Source organism: Alosa sapidissima, chromosome 23, assembly GCF_018492685.1.
Source record: "Alosa sapidissima isolate fAloSap1 chromosome 23, fAloSap1.pri, whole genome shotgun sequence".
Lineage (NCBI taxonomy): Eukaryota > Metazoa > Chordata > Actinopteri > Clupeiformes > Clupeidae > Alosa > Alosa sapidissima.
In genome coordinates this window covers 16,912,481-16,933,120 of record NC_055979.1, presented here as the reverse complement: position 1 = coordinate 16,933,120, position 20,640 = coordinate 16,912,481, and the positions used below count along the sequence as shown (strand labels likewise).

Here is a 20,640-nt window from a genome sequence, read left to right as displayed (position 1 = left end):
ACACACACGCACATAAACGCACGCACGCACGCACACACACAAGCACGCGCATGCATGCTCACACAAAATGGAAAAAAAGTCATTATTATCAAAGCAAGCAAAGGTCAAACCAAGCTTCTTGACTCATAAGGTAACCAATTAGAGCCGTGTTTTGGCAAATGTGCTAACACTGAAACTATGAGGGAACATAGCGTCCAGCAGCCATGTTTGTCCTCCTCTGAGAATACAGCCGAATCTTTCTGAACTCGAAAAAGAAAAACACAGTGTTTCTTAACACAAATAAAACACCGTCTCTCCTGCTACTCCGTCACTTGGCAGACATGCGTGTCGCCGCACCTTCTCTCAATCTGGAACTGGTTTGCACACTTGATGGGAGGCTTGTGTGTATTCCCAGTGGACAGGCGATCAATGAAGATTGACCAGGGGGTGACCGACAGAGACTACTCAGGTCAGCAGTAGACCACGGGCCTCCACTTTGGTTCAAGTAGTGGGCAATGGTTGACAATTTAGTTGGGTTCAGGTTCTCTTCCCAGGGAATACTCTGAAGGGGAGAAATCCCTTTAAATACTAGCTGAGTAGTACACATACACACACACACACACACACACACCAGTGGGGTAGGCTTGAACCCTGTTTGTTCTAAAAACAAAAACTTTTTTTTCAGGGACATTTTTCAGAGAAGGGAGATATGGAGAGAGGCCAGACTTTCTTTCAATAATCTATTTCTGTTCTTAAAACAAAAACACCCTGCAGCTAATCACACCCATTCTTATGAATAAAGGTACACACACACACACACACACACACACAACCATACACTGTTTCTTAGAAAAACACATACAGTGCTTCTTAAGAAAACACGTACACATATCCAAAAGCACACACACACACACACACACACACACACACACACACACTTGAAGGATGAGTAGTTCCCATTTCAGCCTTGTATCCCCATTTGAACTCAACAGGCCTTGCACAATCTTTATTGCTTCAAGCCACAGAGAGGGCCATGACTGTACGGCTCAGTCTGATTTGTTACACGACAGACTCATTAGTAATCGCTGTTCTTTGTAACGCCATCTTATATTTAACGCGTTGTGCCCCCACCACGGAGACTTACTCACAGGCTGATGTGGTGAGAGAAGGCTGCCTCTGGAGGCCCTGGGGGTCCTCGGGGGCCCGTACCAGGGAGAGGGGGGGGGACGATGGGGCCGGGAGAACACCGACGGCCCCCGGCTCCCGCCTGAAGCTCCAGGCCTCAGAGTGGATTAGCAGCAGCAGCCGCCGTCTTTGGCAGTGAGATGACATCATGCCTAAGTCATCCCACGGGTTTGTGTGTTATGTGTGTGTGCGCACAAGAGTTTGTGTGCACACAGACACTCACTCATGCACCCAGCCACCCAGAACAACCCTTTGCCCTACCTCGACACAGACACACATTATTCTCATGATTCTCTCTCTCTCTCTCTCTCTCTCTCTCTCTCTCCAAGTGTCTCTTCTCTCCATCTTCTCCGTCTTTATCCGTCTCCCCTCCTGTTTTCACTGTCTTGTATTCATAAACTCCTTCCTTCCCTTCCCAAGTTTGTCTCTCTGTCTTGCTGTCTTTCATCACATCTTTTTCTATCCCTTCTCTCCATTTATATCTACCCTTTTTCTCTCCTCTTTTATCTTTCTCTCTCTCTCTCTCCCTCTCTTTTTGTTTCTCTTCCTCCTCTCCCTCTCTCTCTCTCTCTGGTTCCTGGTTTCTGCTACCCGTCATCATACAGTTATGCACTGATACATTTGCAATGACATCATCCTCCAAACGCTCAGAGCATATTGTCTTAATTACTGATCAAACAAGAAGCGATGGGTCCAAACAGGTTCTCTCTTTTTCTTTTCCGCTTTTCTTTCCGCTCTAAAGGTGTGAGTTTGTTTAGGCCACTGCTGTTCAAACTTTGTCAGGCGTGTGAGCGGGGGCGGTTATTGTTGGGAGCTCCAGCAAGCTTTGTTGCTCCCATAGGTGATGGATTAAACCCTCAAGCATGAGCTTCTTCAGGCAACACCTGTTGGATCGGGTCCTTTTCTGATTAGTTGCTCTCATTCATGATACCAGCTGTGGCACAGTTTGCACACACTCACTCACACACACACTCACATACACACACACCTACACATCTCTACACACTTGTCTTTATCATACACCTTTATCTTTAACACACACATACACACAGACACACACTGCAACACCTCCACTCATAAATCTCTGGTTGTGTTCCTATCACCAGGTAAACAGCCATGCGTTCCCGTAGCAACAGCATGGAGGACCTTGCACAGGCCAAGCCTTCATCGCAGCGGCCACAGCAGCAGCAGCAGCAGCAGCAGCACACGCGATCCCGCCGGCGGGCCGCAGAGCACGGGGAACCTTCCGGAAGGGGCCCGGGGCAGCCTCGGCACCGGGAGCCACCAGATGACGCGGCCACCATCCAGAGGAAAAACAAGGGCAGCAGTGGCGGCAGCAGCAGCAGCAGCGGCAGTAGCGGGCACAGCAGTAGTGGTGGGCACAGTGGCAGTGGTGGGCAGAGTGGCAGTGGGCAGCAGCGAGCCAGGGCGGCGTCAGCGGGGAAGGGCAGGGACCTCTCACGTGACGACCTCCTCTTCCTGCTCAGCATGCTGGAGGGAGAGCTGCAGGTGGGTTGGGGTCTCAATCACTACCCAGCTACACATGCTAATGGTATCCGGCAGACACTTTTGTCCAAAGCGACTTGAACACTACATAGTTAAAAAAACAATGGTTTCAAATAAAATTGAGAAAGCCTTCATTAATCGTAATAGTAACAACGGCAACAATATCAACAACTATATCACAATGAAAATAATGATAAACTAGAACTCTGTAACTAGAACTCTGTAAGAGAAATAATTAATCATATTTAACTATATAGTGGTAGAAACAAATATCAATTGGATTAGAATTAGAATGCCTCTCCAAGTACAGGAAAAAATTTGAAGAAATGTCAGCATGAACGAAAAAAAATAAATGTAAGGATGAATGAACCAAACTCTCCAAAATAGCAAACACAGGCAAATGTTAGTGAATAAGTAATTTGCTTTGAATTCACTGTGAATGTGAACATACAGAAAAGGCCTCAGGCAGTAACATGGGCACCAAACCAGACTGGGGTTACATTTGAAATGGAACTATTTTGTTCACATGTTCACACAAAAATAATGTTCAAATATAAAACTTCAATGAAAATGTGTGTAACTCGAACCCTCGCCTCTGTTTGTTGAATTTGAACGTGCCTATGGTCTTGGTCAAAGGCGAACTAAACTCCCTGGTGATGGTGATGGACTTATGGCACATAAAACAGCTGTGCGGTTTTCACATCAGAGGCCTCGCGTGGAAGCGAAAGGGGGATGAAGGGAGAGTACACCACTAGGACAGGGACCTGTAAAAGGACACGAACCAAGGAAGTGGGACTATTAAAACCAAGAGGGGAAAAAAGATAGAGAAAAGAAAAGAAAGAGAGAAAAATAAATGGGGAGGGGGGCAGCTCCTAGAGGGAGGAGGGAGGAGGGAGAGGGGGGGGGGGGGGAAGGAGCAAAAGGGGTAATGTTAATCCATCTCCCAGATAGCCCAGGCCTGGATGACCCTGGCCAGCTCAGCGGAACATCCCTCTCCCTCATGGACACCTGATGGAGCATGACAGGAGTAAAGGCAGCAGCACAGGGCAGGCAGAGAGAGAGAGAGAGAGAGAGAGAGAGAGAGAGAGAGAGAAAAGATAGAGGGAGAGAGAGGGAGAGGAGATAGAGGGAGAGGAGAGAGAGAGGGAGAGAAGAGATAGAGAGGGAGAGAGAGAGAGGGAGAGGAGAGATAGAGAGGGAGAGGAGAGATAGAGAGGGAGAGGAGAGATATAGAGGGAGAGGAGAAGGGTTAGATAAGAGACAGAGCGGGCGAGAGTGTAATATGGAGAGAAAGGGAGCAAAGTGGGAAAGAGAGATTGAGAAAGGGAGAGAAAGCAAGAGGAGAAAAGGAGAAAGAATAGCGCTAAAGAACAGGAAAGAGAGAGAGTTGGAGATGGAGAGGTACAAGGCCTGTAAAACGAGGTGGGAGGATGTGAAAGAAAAAAGCAACAACTGAAAGAGAGACACACATACCGTAGTAAAGGGCACTCCTAAATTGACCACATTTAGAAATGCACTCATTTCACGAGCTAACATGCTAAGCATTTTACGGTTGACTTGCTTGTTTATTTCACCCCTGAAGAGCACAACAGCCTGTTTGAAAAGTGACAGGATTTGGAGGTTTGGAAAGTTTGGCAGGCGGCGGTGGCTCACCGTTAACCTGCCACGATGCAGACCCATTCAGAGTTAATGACGCACGCCGCCCTGCCATTGCATAAATGAACTGCTATGCACGCTTCTAAAAATGGCCACTGTAAAGTGTCAGCCAAGCGCGTAGCTCACCAATAACTTACACACACCCCCCAGCACCATTCACTCGCACACACTGCTAACACAAACCCATCATGCCGCTGCTGTAAAAAAATAGAAACTTGACATTGACTCATTGCCCTCTCTGGCCCGTTCACTGCAGGCCCGAGATGAGGTCATTACGGTACTGAAGGCTGACAAGATTGACCTGGCCGTCCTGGAGGCCAAGTATGGGTTTGTGACCCCGCAGAAGGTGCTCCAGTCCCTGCAGAGAGACGCCATCCAGAGAGGGGACGGATGGAAGGATGACATCTACGAGAAGCCCATGGATGAGGTGAGGAGCATGTCCCAGAGGGATAACTGCATCAACAGTTAGGTTGTGGGTCGTATGATACCAGGGATTAACATTTCAACTACGCCCATACGAGGTTGAAAGTCCGCTTGGATTGACATAGAGAAAATGAAGTGCACGTATGGTGTATGAGCCTATGCAACAGGGTTGCAGTGTACTGCAAACTCCACAACAGCCACAAAGGCCATTGAGTATCACAGCCATGTATCATCCAGCTAACGTAGTAGCATATCTGATATCGGCTACTAAAAAGAGACAACTCAAGTACAAAATGATCTATTACTGTACTGTATATGGAATGGAGCACAAAATGTCATCTTAATCTGAATCACAAATCTTAACACTTTGTCTGTTTGTCAGCTGGACAAGCTGGTGGAGAAGCAGCGAGAGACGTACCGGCGCATGCTGGAGCAGCTCCTCATCGTGGAGCAGTCCCACAGACAGACCATCTACAAGCTGGAGGATGAGAAGATGAACCACAGCGAGTTCATGAAGAAGAGCGACGAGTTCACCAACCTGCTGGAACAGGACAGGGAAAGGTCAGTGGCCAGATGGCCAAACCATAATTCAATATCGGAGTGTGTTATTGTTCATCATCAAAATGTAATATAGCACTTTACCCCGTGGGTATTCTCAGAAAGGCAGTTTTTAGAATGTGCTTCAACAGATTTTGGTTGAGTGAGTATACTTGAAATTCAACTGGAACTAAAATAGTTGGAGCTCATTTCCTTGACAATATGAAATGAGATTTGCTTTCATTATAATCGAGTTTGACCGTACGAAACAGGCGGTCATTCACTGCATTGCAGCCGTCCAGTCTCTGTGGCTGTTTTGGACGCTGCAACGCTTCAACTCAGGGTTCATGGCAAGGTTCTATTGCACATTCTCTTTGGTTCCGCTCTGTGGTTCTTTTCTGGTCTGTTCCTAGCTCTGTCCAAATCTGAAGGTATCTCACCATCATATCTGGACACGTTTGAGATGCATTTGACTCCTTCAAACACTGTACAACAAACCACCATCGAAGAGGACAACTCAGACTAAATATTTAGACAACGTATGGTTCAGGCCCTGAAAAAGCACAAAGGGACCGTTTGAATGCCATGGTGCCCGCGATTAATCATCGAACTGATGACGAATCGTTTTTCTCAAAGTGGGGTCATTGTTATTGACTCACTTGAAAGCAGCTTGGCCTCCTCTGGACGTGAAGTAGTGCAGAGAGTGTTTCTGGTCATTAGGGTTTGTGAGCCGGTATGTGTTGCTGGCCGGTGCTGGACTTCTCGATGAGAACTTTCTTTTTTTTTTTTGTTGCAACAACCCCCCCCACCACCACCACCACCACCATCCCAATCCCTCCTCCTGACCCGAGAGAGATGAGCCAGCCGTGGCGAGGTCCATTTGTCCGTTCCTGTTGAGGATCATTTTGACACGAAGCCCGTGGGTCTGGCCGGCTTCCGGGGGCCGAGGGATTACATGGTGCCCTGCTGCCTCTCCACCGTGACAAATGGCATCCACCGCAGCATTCATTACATCTGCAGATATCCAAAGTTGTCATGGAGGCTCGGTGGGTGGAGGGTCATGGCAACCTCGTCTGCCTCCTGATCCGTAAGCCTAGCCCATCATGGCAGATGAATCGGACACAAATCATCCATAGAGGTTCCACATAATGTTAGAGGGCTTTTCATCTTGATTATTTTGATGTGCCGTCTCATACTACATCTTGCCGTTTTATCAGCTGTCAACATTTTTCACGTACGATCAAAGAGTGTACGCTTTCTGGATTGGCACACTTTTAAATGACTGTGTAATTTTATTTACATTTATGTTCACGATAACACGGTGGAATTTTCTATTACACATTTTGTATTTGCACAAGCACGGCCTGTGCTTTGAAGCTACACCATCGGTTTCCAGGATTAGATCGACAAGCTTGGCCGTCCTAACATAGCACTCTAAAATTGGGTGGCACAACAGCCTTCAGGGTCGTTACAGGCAGCTAATTTGTTACTTATCATCAGGTTTCAGCTGCTATCTTGCATGGCATCTGCGTACCGAAAATAAATCCTCGTCCCCCAAAAGCGGACAGTGAAACCATTGCGGGCACAAAAAAGTAGTTACCGTCCTTACCTCAGCCGATGAGGTTCAACACCCAGATAAGTGTGTCAAGAACACTGTGCCATGGAGTATAAATATCCTGGGAAAGATTTGGGGCCGGCTGCACTCACTGTAGCCCCCGGCCATGTTAAAACATGTTGCCGGGCCTCTTGGCAGGGGTCTCATACGCTTACCGGCTCCCATTGCCAAAGTGGACCGCTCTCACTTTTTTTGATTTCACAGTAATCATATTTGAGAGGTTCCTGAGGAATGTACCAAAGTGATGCAGGAGAAGGGAAAAAAAAGGCTGTACTATATTCATTCTTCTTTTTCTCGTTTCAGAAAAACACATAGTTCATTCCACCTTTTATCATCCCTTTTAGCGTCCAAATCTATGATGTTGGCTATAAAGTGAAAACACGACTTCAAGGTTTCAAACATGCACAGAACTTTGGGGTGCATTTCAAAGCAAGTGTTAAAACGAAGAATAATGAAAACAACACAAGCCACACATACTGCCACATTCACAGGGGGTGTACAAAGTCCTCATTAAAAGCATTCACTTGGTGATAACTCAAACATGTCAAGTGTCTCTAGCAAAAAAGCCTGCAAGAAGGGATGTGGAGCCGACCATTCTGGACGGCTAGAGTGTAACATGATGACTTGGCCTGGAATGAAACTAGCTCTGAAAAAAAAGACAGAAAATCCTGAAGGAGAGGGGGGAAAAAAACTATTAAACCCAACAAACACATACTCTGGCATACTAGCTGTGCTTCAGTAATGTCTTTATATGGCAATGGCAAATGCTTGAACTCAGGACATCATGGAGGAGAGCATCCATGGCAACGGGAGACTTCACATAATTTAAGAATGCTTACCATGTCTGTAGATGAAGCTACACGTCTAAACTACCATCGATAAAATGGTGAATAAGCACAGCTCTACTGCTTTTGTTTACGTTGGTCCTCCGTGACATCAGACACACTAGTTTAGGCCACTTATCTCACATGATGTGCATGTAACATCCTGTCTGGCTCAAATATCCTGGAAGTGGTCTAATTGCGATGATCTTATTATCAGAATTACACAGCATATTTGCCTTGGCCCGTTCGCATTCCCCACACTGTGCTTGATCAGCAAGCGTGTCAGGAAGGAGCAACTGCCATGAGCAACAGTCCTTGCATCGAAAGGGTCAGGTTAATTATTGTGCAAAGTAAAATGTAAACGAAGAGAAAACGATAAGATTTGTAGATTTTTACTAGAGAGAGTTGCTGGGAGTGGAGACAACATGATGGCGTCGCACAACATTTATGATGACCGGTGGAGCATGCGGAGGTTGCCGTGGAAACCGGCGGAGTTTTGCGGCGAGGCCTCTGCCAGGAGGACGTCCAAGGTTTGGCCGCGCTTCACATGCAGGCCAGAACCGCAGAGCACACAGCGGCACAACGGCTGTAATTTGTGTGTCGTCTTTCCTCGTTCCAGACGCAGAGAGAGCAGAGTGGACTCAGAGTGCACTGGAGTACTCTATGTTCAAGAGATGTGTAACCTGACACCCCCCCCCCCCCCCCCCCCCACACACACACACCAGAAAAAAAAGTGTTTTGTCCCTCCGAGGCTGTTGTTTGTATTAACATTGGGCAGGGCATGAAAGTAATACTAGTAATATACAGTGATATACAGAAGATTCACTGTACAGTCACAAGAGACTCACGTGATAATAGAAGGAATCCAGTTCTTCTTCACATTGAGAGCTGCCCAATATGAACCAGCATCTCCATGTATTATGTTAAGGATAAGACTGAACTAAAGTGTGTTGTTGGCAAAGCTTAGACATAGTTGAGATAAACTCTCTCTCTTTCTCTGAATAAATCGCTTTATTCTGGCCGCTCATGTGTCATGTGCTGTTACTTAGCTGCAACACTGCATTAAACAAACGAAATGTTTTAAAAGGCTTTGACCTAAAAACCTACTCTCTGCAAAAGAGACAATCTGAAGCACAGACAAAACCCATTCATTACAACAGCGGACCACAGGTTAAGCACAAACAACAAAAAAAAAACCTCACTCTTCTGTTCTGCTTCACTGTTCCTTATGCTGTCAAACATTCCAAAGCATGTCAAAGGAGTCCCACAGTAAAACGAGAAAAAAAAATGGGGATAAGAAAACATCAAATCTCAGAAAACACAACACTGGACGACCACTTATCACCCGTTTGAAGGGGAGCAACAGTAACCCTCCTTGTTATCAAAGCAAGCGGGCCAGGAGATGGAGTCCATTTGAAGAGCGCTGCGCCACACCGGTTTTTAATTTCATGCTCGTTAATCCATTGTTGTACGTTGCATTGTAGCAGGATGTAATCACTTCCTTTCTTGGGTCCTGGCACACTGGGACTATGATTACATAGTTTGAGGGCTATGTGTAGCAGGATTTGGGAGCAGACACCAGATCTCTCTCTTTCTCTCTCACTCACACACACAGTTCTTACTTTCCCTCTCTCTCTCTCTCTCACACACACACAGTTCTTGCTCTCCCTCTCTCTCTCTCTCTCTTTTCCCTATTTTTCAGTACAGTCCCCATCCCCTCGACCCCCTTCGTTCTCCCTAGAAGGCCCAGCAAGCATGTGAAAGTGGAGGAGGTCAAGCAGCCCACTCTGATTAATTGGCCATCAAAGCTGCGTCCAGGACTGATGACCTCACTGCACACTGTATGAGGCTAAAGTGGGGGGAGGTGTGTGTGTTGGGGGGTGGGGGGGGGGTCTGAGAGCCTGGAGCAGCCGGCCCCCTAACTCTCACCAGATGTTGCTGAGAAAAAAGGGGGCTGCCGGCCGCAGCTCTCTCTCTCTCGCGCACACGTTACATCGAGGACGTTCGGTTCCTTTCAAGGTTCGGTGGACTAGCACGGGGTAGTGTTTTATGGCCACTTCTTTTTTTTTTTTTTCCCAAACTTCAGCTCCAACACCACCATCACCCCACCAAAGTCCACCATCCGTCACTGACCCCATTTCCTTCCCTTCGGCATTCCTCGGCATGTAGCATACTGTAACTCACCAAGCCCCACTGGACAAACCTGGACCTGGTTTGTTGTCGAACAAATGGCCAGAGTTGTAAAAACCTACCATAGCAGGTCCTGTTGTGGATAGCTGTTGTGGATAGCAAATCGAAACTCAATCCAGAACTGAAATATTGCTGTTTACTTGACCAGTCACCAAGGGTAGTGCCAACCACTTACTCAGCAGGGACCAGGAATAACTAAGGCGTGGCTGTGTGTGTGCTCCAGAAAACATCCAGGTGACTTTGGTGTTCTGTACCTCTTCTACGTAGAAAACCGATTGCTGCGGTAATATCTCTGAAAATATCGACTCAGGCTGTTTTTAGTGGATCTGTTTGGTTGTACTTGTTGGGGAAAAGACATTGCTATCTGATGAGGCCAGATTGCAATAATATCTACAAAATCTACCTCTCCAAATATACACAGACAAAAGCACACACACTCATCCACATGCTCTCACATGAATAAACACCCACAAAGCTGTAGATATGCCTTCAAGACATGCTGTCTCTTATACACACATGTACACTACATACATGTATACTGACACATAACACTCACAGGCTCATACACACACACACACACACAAAGGAAGTCTGCTGTCGTAACCACAGAGATGACAAGGATCATGATAATATCAGTGACCCTTGGAGACACTGTGTGCTGCACAAGCCTGTTCCCACACACGGCCTGCCTCTGCTTTCCTCATTGAATTACGTCAAAATGTTCTAGTTTCTGTCAAGAACTGTCAGGGAGATATAGAGAAAGGGGAGAGAGAGAGGGGGAGAGACAGACAGACACAGAGAGAGAGAGAGAGAGAGAGACAGAGAGAGAGAGAGAGAGAGAGAGAGAGAGAGAGAGAGAGAGAGAGAGAGTCTAGTGCTGCTTCTTAACTGCAGTGACCTAACTGATGGGACGAAACCGCTGGCTAAGACAGCTTCATAACCATCGTGGTTAATTTGACGTTTTCTGAGGTTGTTGACCTCTTAAGGTCACCATAGTCACACCACAGAGACGAATCAATAATCTTTGTTATTCACTGGAGTCCCGGTCCAAGCAAGCAGCAGCAGGAACCTCGAGTGCTCCTCCACGCGCCTCGTCCCCCAGTGCATCCCTGGGGATGTTTTTCCTGTAAGCTCACGGAGAGGGGAAGGGCCCTTGGCTCATAAATTGTCCCCGAGTTGACAAATAAGACTTCAGCCTCCTGTGTAAGGGGAAGAGTCCTGCCACACCTGGACTCGAGGGGATCCGCTGTCTCATCTATCACTCAAAAGCATAGGACAGCACACACACACACACACACACACACACACACACACACACATACATACACACACACACACATTCCTACTCTGAACATGAGGTGTAGATAAGATGAGAGGTGCACACACACCTGTGTTGGAAATAGAAACATATGTTGGTTCCTTTGCTAGGAAACGTTTTTTTAAAGTTTTTTTTTTTTTGGTTTCTTCTGTCAACTCTTTGTCCTTTTTCCACATTACCTCTAGGGATAATGGTGTAGCAATAATGTCTAATTATTATCCCTTCCCCTCATTCATGCTGCGGAAGAAACAAGAAGTTTCTCCCCTCGAGATCCTACAACTATAACAATTACAACAGAATAGGCAGACTGCTGCTGTCCATAGTGCCTCAAGTCACGCTGTATCGAATTTCACCCGGAATCTTCCAAGTGCCAGACCGTGCTGAAGGGCCGAGGGGGTTAAACGGGAGAGAAGTGGTGAGAACGTCCATGCTCCTAGCGGGGGCCGCTGTGGAACGACGACAAGCAGATGAGCACATCTGAAACGCGTCGTTTGCTCTGCAGCCTCTCTGCAGGGTCTCGGGTTCAGTTCATGAATCACACAGCCGTGACACATTCACCAGCTTCCTCCGAACATACACACGACATGGATACCTACGGGGCTCTTGCGCAGAGGTGGTCAGCTGCAGTTGCGTCAATGCATTCTGCGCTTTCTGCAGCTTTTTTTTTTTCCTCTTGAGAAAAATGGGGGAGTTTGTTGTTGAGATATTGGACATACCTCATTGCTTTAGTTTCTTAAACATAAAACCAACATTTTTTTCTTTGTCAATATAACCTTTAAAAGAATTCATAAAAAATAAGCATACTCAACACTTTCTCATACAGGTGCACTGATATACTGAGCTCAATCTATATATAATGCATACATTATTTTCCCATGTTACATCCTATTGTAAATTTACAGATTGTAGAAAACTGTCTGCTTTTCAGATGTGTGGCAGTGTGCGCAAGTCTTTTGGGACTCGCTTTTTTGGAGAACACGCTCTTGTTGCCGCAGACTCCTTGGATAATGTTAAAAATATCTTGTGGGTTTCTCCGGAGTGATTCACATGCACTGGTCCCTTTGATGAGATTTATCTCACTCTAACAGCCGTGCAAATCAAATAAAGATGGGCCTCTGAAACCCATCCAGGTTTCAACCCTCAATACACACACACACACACACACACACACACACACACACACACACACACACACACACACACTCTCTCTCTCGCTCTCTCCATCTCTGTCACTCTACTATGGCATCAGCTCCGCCATGATAGGAAAAAATGAGCTAGTTCCTGATTGTGACCTAACTGGCGGGGCGTGTGCCAACCGCCGGTTCTTCTAGGCCAGATAGTGACAGAATTGTCCCACTTCTCTCTCTCTCTGCATCCTGAAACCAACCTAACACAGTACGGGCCTGGAAAGAAATGATAGCGGTGCAACTTTGGTCACAACGTGCTCCCTTAAGAATGTGCATGAATTAGATATTTATGGTTTCCCAGACTCACCACTGGTTGGATAATAAATCATAATTACTGTAGTGAGATGTGTCACATATTGTGGGAGATCTGGTTTTATTCTTCCATTTGTAAAAACTGAATTATTAAAAGGGCAGGTGAACGATAAGAAATGAAAACCATATTGCAATGTAGTCTATTTATTGCTGTCCTTTGTTGCATTATTATGATACTGATATTTCAGTGATATCTGGAAAGTTGTGCATAAAAATCCCGATTGTCATAGTGCCGTGTATTACAATGTACAACATGTACAACAATACACTATAAACATAGTACTTTATAATAGTGGGGTTTTTATGTTTTACAAACATTTCATCACTTGGCATTAAAATTGCAATGTGATAAAAGATACAGTATGAAGCCATTAAAAACACTTTTTACAACTGTTCGTCCTGGCAAGCTGTGCCGACTTGTCAGGAATTCTCAGTGGTGAGTGTGTTAGTGTGAGTAGTTAGGTCCCAGGCTCCAACAGTGTGCAGTGTAATGAGATGACATATCTCTGACAGAATGTCATGATTGGCCTCTTAAGCCATAGAGTGCACACTTGCGTATGACACCATTCGTTTTCCACGATTTCTCTTCTTTTCTTTTCTTTTTTCTTCCCCCCTGTTTTCTCTAAATGAGGAAATACCTTTTTAAGCAACACCCCCGGGATTTAAAAGCAATCTGTCCCGTCTATCAGACAGCATGGCGACTTCGAGAGGGAGCCCACAGATGGTGGTGCACAAGGGAGGAAAAGAACTATGACCCCGTCCACCAGCCTTGGTATTATGGCCAGTGTTCACAGCATGGGAGAGAGAGATAGAAAGACAGAGAAAGGGACAGCGAGAGAGAAAGAGTGAAAGAGAGGGAGAGAAATAGAGGGAGAGAGAGAAAGACTGTAGACTTGTTGTCTAAGCTTGCACCAGCCCAGTTGGCATGATGTGCCACAGTCGTTCAGTCTGTTTATACACTCTAACTTTCACCGCAGTTTCTCCGGGAATCCCTCAGCTCGACATACTGGTTTGGAACATTCGGGCCGACTAATAAGCAACTACACTGCGTCCTGCGTTGATGTATGTGGAATCCTTGCATGCGAGCTTCACTATGTCCTGCTGCTGTCAGGGTGTAATTTTGCTTCAAAAGCTCTATTTTTTTCTGGCAAAATGGAGGTCGATGCGGTCGACCTTCTACGATTACTTTTTTTCCCCCCGGATTTTGCTATAGTTTAACTGTGAAAGAAAAAAAAAATAACAAATATGAACTGTTAAGCGGTTTGTGTCCTAGCGGTTTGTGTCCAGCCAAACCCACAGTCATAGCGAAGATGCATGAGAGGAACCAAAAAAAAAAAATGTGATTGAAACTATAGCGCGGTAGTGTGGGAGTGGAGCTCAATCAAGCTATGGTGAACAAACATAGCTGCTGTCCGAGGCGTAGTCCACAACACTCCACCAGTAACGGGTGGGGCCTGAGAAAGTAGATTAGCCTAGCGTGGTTCCCAATATGTCAGAAGGGAAAATAACTATTTCACAATAGATAAGTCATTGTTTAGATGCTGGATTTGTATTGCTTCGTTCACCAAAAGTGGAGTCTTTCCCAGGCTGTTCTCCCATAGGGGCTCACAACAGGGCCTAGCATGAGTACAGAAAAAGGCAGATGTGTAAAGACCTTCTTTTCAAACACTTCTAACACCTTATGCCCCAACTGCTCTTATCTTTCCCACCTCCCCAAACTTTTCCACTGACAGTGCACTTCTACTTCTTCACTTTGCACTGAGTGCTTCAACACTTGTCAGGTTGCCTGGAACTAGTTTGGTGGTGCTTACTCTCATTAGTCTCATTCTATTCTCCCATCCGGCTGATTTGTTGTACCTGACTTGTAAGTCACTTTGGATTTAAAGCTTCTGCTAGATTTGGTGCTGTTTTCTCAGTCTTCTGGAGTGGGATGGACGGAATGCATGCTTTTGCGGGCTGTGAGGAGCTACATGAGGTCAGCTACAGTGATCATCATATTTCAGTCGTCAGGATGCTTGTAAATGTTTGGGGCAGTTGGAGAGAACACATTGGCCTGTATAGCACAAGCAGAGACATCTATAAAGGCCTCAGAACAGAGGAGACTCATTTTCCATTGTCTCCATTGAGATAAGAGGCAGACTGAGGCCAAGTTTGTCGCTATGAGGTAAAACAGATTGAATAGCAAGGAGGAGCATCCAAAAATGCAAAGAATTACCTGCAGAAGATAGTTTTACCAGTTCACAGAGATTCTCAGATTCACCCCACACACCAAATAATTGTTTGAGTGGGTTCTTCGAGTAAATCATGGTTTGGCTGAAGAAGGAGGAAACGTAGGCCTCTATTATGTCTTTTTTTCCCCTCTCCTCTCCCGCTGTTGTGGTTCTGGTCAGACGCTGAAGGAAATGATAGTGTGAACTTGGACACCATGTCCTTTAGGCTGGCGGCAGCTGCATCTGAATAATGTGACGGGCGAACACGCTCACCGCCAAAACAGTGTCAAGATACGAGGGTGAGATAGGTGGGTGGGTGGTGGGGTGGTGGTGGAAATACTGTAGCTTGGAGCTAGCATCGCTTATCAGTCCCGAATGCATGCTCAGGGGCAGTGCAGAGCCAAATTGTGCAAACATCGGAGTCGAGTGTGGCGCTCCATTCTCGCGCTCCCGAGCCAAGGGCGATTGTGTGATAAGGAAATAAAGAGATCTTTTGTCGTTCGGAGTGACATAATCATAAAAATGTATGCTAGCGCTCGGTGACTAAGAAAAGCAATATGTGGCCCATCAGATAAGTGTGGCAATACTGCACATGAGACAGATTGATAGGTCTGCCAAGAAATATAAGCACAGCACTAGACCAACATCCATGCCTGGGATTTGCTGCACTTTAAAACGCCGGTTGGTGATGTCTAAAGGTCTAATGGGGGTTTGGTGAAAGAAGTAGTCAAAAAATGGCTTACTCCATCTCTGGTAGCCATTAACCCAGAAATAAAACTACCATCCTCCAGGGCTTTTTAAACATTACCGACTCTTGAGTTGACAACTTTCTCATTACTAGCATCTAAACCGACTGAGGACACATAAAGTATTAATAGAGCCATACTATTAAACTATCTATGGTTTATTTCACATAAACATTCCTGTTGCATTGTCGTCCAGGAGCACTTGCTGCCCATAAGGTGAAAAAAATAGCAAGAGGCTATTTTCAGTCGAGCATCCTATCGGTACACAAGAGATTTGTGGCACTCTCTGCACTTCTGCGAGGCTCTGGTTTAACGAGTGGCACATAAAATTGGAAATGGAGCTTGTAACTTGCGAGAAGTGTTAGGAAAGACTAATTTTGAGGTGGGAACCGTTAATTACAAACATTTATGAGAGAACAGTTCCATTTACTTTTCCCTGACGGAATGTGGCTGACGCAGATACCCCAGAGTGGTTGAAAACGTGCCTTCGCTCGTTTGTTCTTTTCCCCCCCGTTCCTTGATGACATGAAAGTGGTTCTTTGTGGAAATGTCAGTTGAATGATTTCGGTTATCTTGAGTAATGTGGTGCTTTCCACTCCCTTTATATGAGAACTGACATGTCAGCAAGGAATTGGAGTTTATTTTCCAATATGGCGATCTAATAAACACAAACACTAACACACACACACACACACACACAGTCACCCACATACAAATTCAACTCAAGCCACTGTTTAATGCGGGCAACAATGAAGAGAAGTTGTTACAGACCGCAATGAAGATGAGTTGTTCCAGACCAATGCTCATAAGAGCAGCTGTTGATGGCAGAGGTAAGGGTTTGTCAGAGAGGGTTTGCAAAACAACGGTGACAAAAAAAGAAACCAGACTGTTTGGCAAGAGGCAGAGCAGAGGAGAGCATACTTTCACATGGACCACCATGTCCTGTTGCATCCTTGGCCTTTTTGTGGTATGTTACAAGCAGTGAGAAAGAGCCACAGTTGTATTTTAAATCTCCCCCACTCCCTATTCGGAGCTTGGCCCACATTGGGATTCTTGAGGTGATTAATGGAATAAAAACGCTCATGCCAAAGTCTAAGAGCAATATATACCCTGCAAGTGGTCTGGGTGGAAAGCACATCACTGGAAGCATATTAATCACAGGATATGTAAGTACGACATACTCTTTGCTTGCATGCTCCTCTGTCTTAGCTTTAAATGCAGGTCCACGTGTTAACTGTATGATTTACCTGTAGACCAATTAGATAACTCTTTGAATCAAGATCTGAGCTTATCCACTCTTGGCGGATCAGTGGCTGCAGAGATGTGTTCAGAGCATCTCCCAGAATGAGAAAAGCCTCATTCGATGCACGCCTTTTTAGCAAAGCCCTGCAGGCTGGGTGCAAAAGTGCTAAATCAAACAGTTTGGGCTTTTACAAGCCCACCAGGCTTCTTGGAGAACATCACAGAAATGTAATTCAAATGGCATGAAGGAGCCTGGCATGGCTTTAGACTAAATCCAGTCATTTTATGAGAGGAATTCTGAGATCTGACCAGCACTGGGCTGATTTAAAGAGATATCGTCTATCCTAATGGTTCAAACTACTAATTACAGCGTGCAAGAGACTTTTAAAAAGAAAAACAGAACACGAAAAATAACATCGCCCCATATATGAGCGGCTTCATCCAGAATACACAGAAAAGGATTTGACAGTAAAGCTCTTTGCTGACATTATTAAGAGAAAAATACTCTTCAGTTTAAATCTCAGGTTTGGGCATCTTCCTAGAGCACATTTCTTGTATGCATAATTATCCGTAAAATACCCAGTTATTCAAAATATTCAGTTTCTATGTACACAGGACCGATTCTTTCAACAGTAACGGTTAAGTTGTGAACTATACTGCATAGTGGGAAACAGATTATTGCTGTTTCTGTGTACACAAGCAAATATTAGGCTTTGATTACTTTTTCTAGGGGAGATGTTTTCAGTATTATACAATGGCAATGTACAGTACTGTGTTTCTTATAACACTACTTGATACCCATGGCTTTTGCCTAAAAGAGAAGTTCCTATGGTTGTAGAATATAGAGTAACAGTACTCATTAACAATAACAGACACAGATATAGAACTACAGAAGTACTACAGAACTATAGAAGACTACATCTCAGAACCTGATATCACAGACTGTAGACTGGGACAAGTTCTGGAAAAGAACCTTTTGTATTCCATCCACAACACAATCCTAGTCTAGTCCTACACTCCTTTCATCTATCCCCACTATTTTCCTTACGTCATCAGAGCCTGTTCTCCAATGAGTACAGAAGGTCAGACGGTGCCATGAAGGAGAGTGTGTGTAATTTACTGGGGACACAAGAGAGGTGGTCTTCAAGGCATTGAGTGGGTTCTCACCGTAAGTTCGCCGTCTTCATCTCATTTCTCACAGTTTACTCAAAAGAGACTCCGAAATGAAGTGAGCCATGAACAAGACTCATTTATTTGGCGAAAGCACGACGCAGTTGGCTCAGCGAAACTCTGGACTGGGAATCATCAGTGTCAGTGTGAAGACAGGTCTCAATTTGACACTAATCCTTTATCAAGGAATGCTTGGCTCCGAGCCCAAAGATGACTCCAAATAATATGAGCAACTTTGTGAAATATGAAAGCGTTTATTTCTCAACAGTTTCACCCCCTTCTTTCTTCTCACACGGCTGCATCAGTAAAATGTTTCGCTTAACCCCCGGTGACAGGAAAATTACTAAGATGCTTTGGGTTAACCCAGGCAATGAGGTCATTGCCAGTAATTGCGTTTTATGTAACACACTTATTCATGCCAGCTTAATATGTAGTCTCAAATTAATGAAATTTAATCTTTTCACTGTTTTTTTTTATTTTAAGTAACACATTTTAGTTTAATTTGCTGTGAAACTGTAGTTATCCATTTGTAACGCTTGACAGATTCAACCTAAAGGTATGAAAAATCCAGTCAGCACTTCTGTGAATATCATTAAAATTCACATCACAGTAATGCAAGCATTACTCCTGCCAGATACTGTACTTTCTTCCACCTACCTACATTTACAGATATTTTTCTAATGGCCTCGTGAACTGAGGGAGGTATGGGATGAAGATTGGCCGAATTGCCTTTTATCCAAAGCAGCCTGTTTGACATGCAGAGTACTAATGAGCTGTTACCGTCTAAATGGGTGCGGAACTATCTGCACTAACTCCCTTCTGATAGCACCGCATGAGTCGAAAAGAGACTTATGGAGCTGAAGAGGTCATGCAGCCCTCAACCCCCCCCCCCCCCCCCCCCCCTCTCTCTCACACACACACACACACACATACCCAAATGCACGATGACAAATGCATTAAATACATGCAGGCACTCATTCACTTCCTCTCCTATCCTTAGTGGCTCGCTCACTCCATTAAAACACAATCTATCAGCGCCCTGACCTGCGGTTCTAGTGGTGCTCTTGGAGGAGTTGGACATGGCGCATAGAGGAGATGAGGAGGGGGCTGAGCCTCTCAGTACCGGGGGGCTGGAGGTGGGCCAAATGAGGGAGAAGAATGGGAGACAGGGCTATTATACAACATGGCTGCTTATGGCTGTAGGTATATGCTGCATGCTGCTGCTGCTGCTGTTGTTGTTGTTGTTGTTGTTGTTGTTGTTGTTGTCATTACTTCTGTCATTCTTTCATACTTTAACTCATCATCTTCCACCAGTTGGTATCACTGAAGTCCTCATCTTTCTTTTTCTCTCAGCCCACATATTCTTGTCCCTGGTCTTTGGCTTGTGTTCGCCAGTCTCTTCTTGATGATTCATGTCTGCCTTGGTCAGCAGTGCTACTGATGGAATGTACAAACTGGTGTGTGCATGGGAACCAAAGATGGGAATCGAAGGCAGGGGTGATTAAGACAAGCGAGAATTTAAATAGAAAAAAAAAAAAATAATAATAATAATAATAAAAAAAACACAGTCAGAAAAACATTGCCCTTACTGAGGTCTCTAATTCAATTTTGAGTATGGCATGAGCTCACTGCACAAAATACACTCATATTTATAACAAAGCATATTATGAGCTTATGTTTCAAGAAGCTATAAATTACCTTGGGTTTTATGATTACCCAAAATAACATGGAGATCTCAGATAGGGCGGAGTGACTGTCCCGCACCAACTGGACTCCTTAGATGCCACAGCATGACGTTAGCATTCGAAAGCACCATCCTAATAAATTTTTCCTCCGTTTACCCACAATGAAAGGTTAGGCCCGGATGGGCACGCTGTAAGTACTATGTAGACATGGGTCTACAAGCATCTTGGTGTCATTAAACCCTTACCACAAAGGAGAATTTCCAGTAAATTCTGATAAACATGTTTTTTGGCAGTTGTTTAGCAGAACACCTCATATTGAGTGTAACATCTTAATGTGGCATGACTGATTGATACTCGAGCTAACCAGTGGAGTTATACTGGCAAGGTCAGGTCTTGCAGTAATAGTTTCATCCATATGTTCTTTATGACCCAAATACAGAAACACAGCCATATCATAGCCACAGAGTTCAGTTCTTCCATAAATATTTTTTGGCCTTTCTTTGAATGTAGTTCCATGCCATGGTAACCTACAACATCATCCACACTCCTTTCTTTCTTTCTTTCTCTCTCTCTCTCTCTCTCTCTCTCTCTAAAATACACAGATGCTCTCTCTCTGTCTGTCCCTCTTGCTGTGTCTCCTACCCTGACTCTGTCTCATGTTCACCTTACAGCCACAAGCAAACAATCATGTACTAACAAGGAAAAATACACATGCCAAGAACAGAGAGAGAGAGAGAAAGAGGGAGAGAGAGAGGGAGAGAAAAACAGAGAGAGAGACAGACAGAGGGAGAGGGAGAGAGACAGAGGGAGAGAGAAACAGAGAGAGAGAGAGAAAGAGAGACAGACAGAGGTAGA

General features: G+C 45.1%; 1 protein-coding gene across 1 annotated transcript in view; it reads left to right on the top strand.

Moving 5' to 3' along the window:
- Positions 1 to 20,640, top strand: part of filip1l (filamin A interacting protein 1-like) — a 74,249-nt gene that overhangs the window by 27,243 nt on the left and 26,366 nt on the right. The window contains exons 2-4 of the mRNA XM_042079803.1: positions 2,271 to 2,673; positions 4,583 to 4,753; positions 5,132 to 5,310. Coding sequence (XP_041935737.1) covers positions 2,281 to 2,673; positions 4,583 to 4,753; positions 5,132 to 5,310 — 743 coding nt within the window. The 5' untranslated portion in view covers positions 2,271 to 2,280. The remainder of the gene's footprint in view (positions 1 to 2,270; positions 2,674 to 4,582; positions 4,754 to 5,131; positions 5,311 to 20,640) is intronic.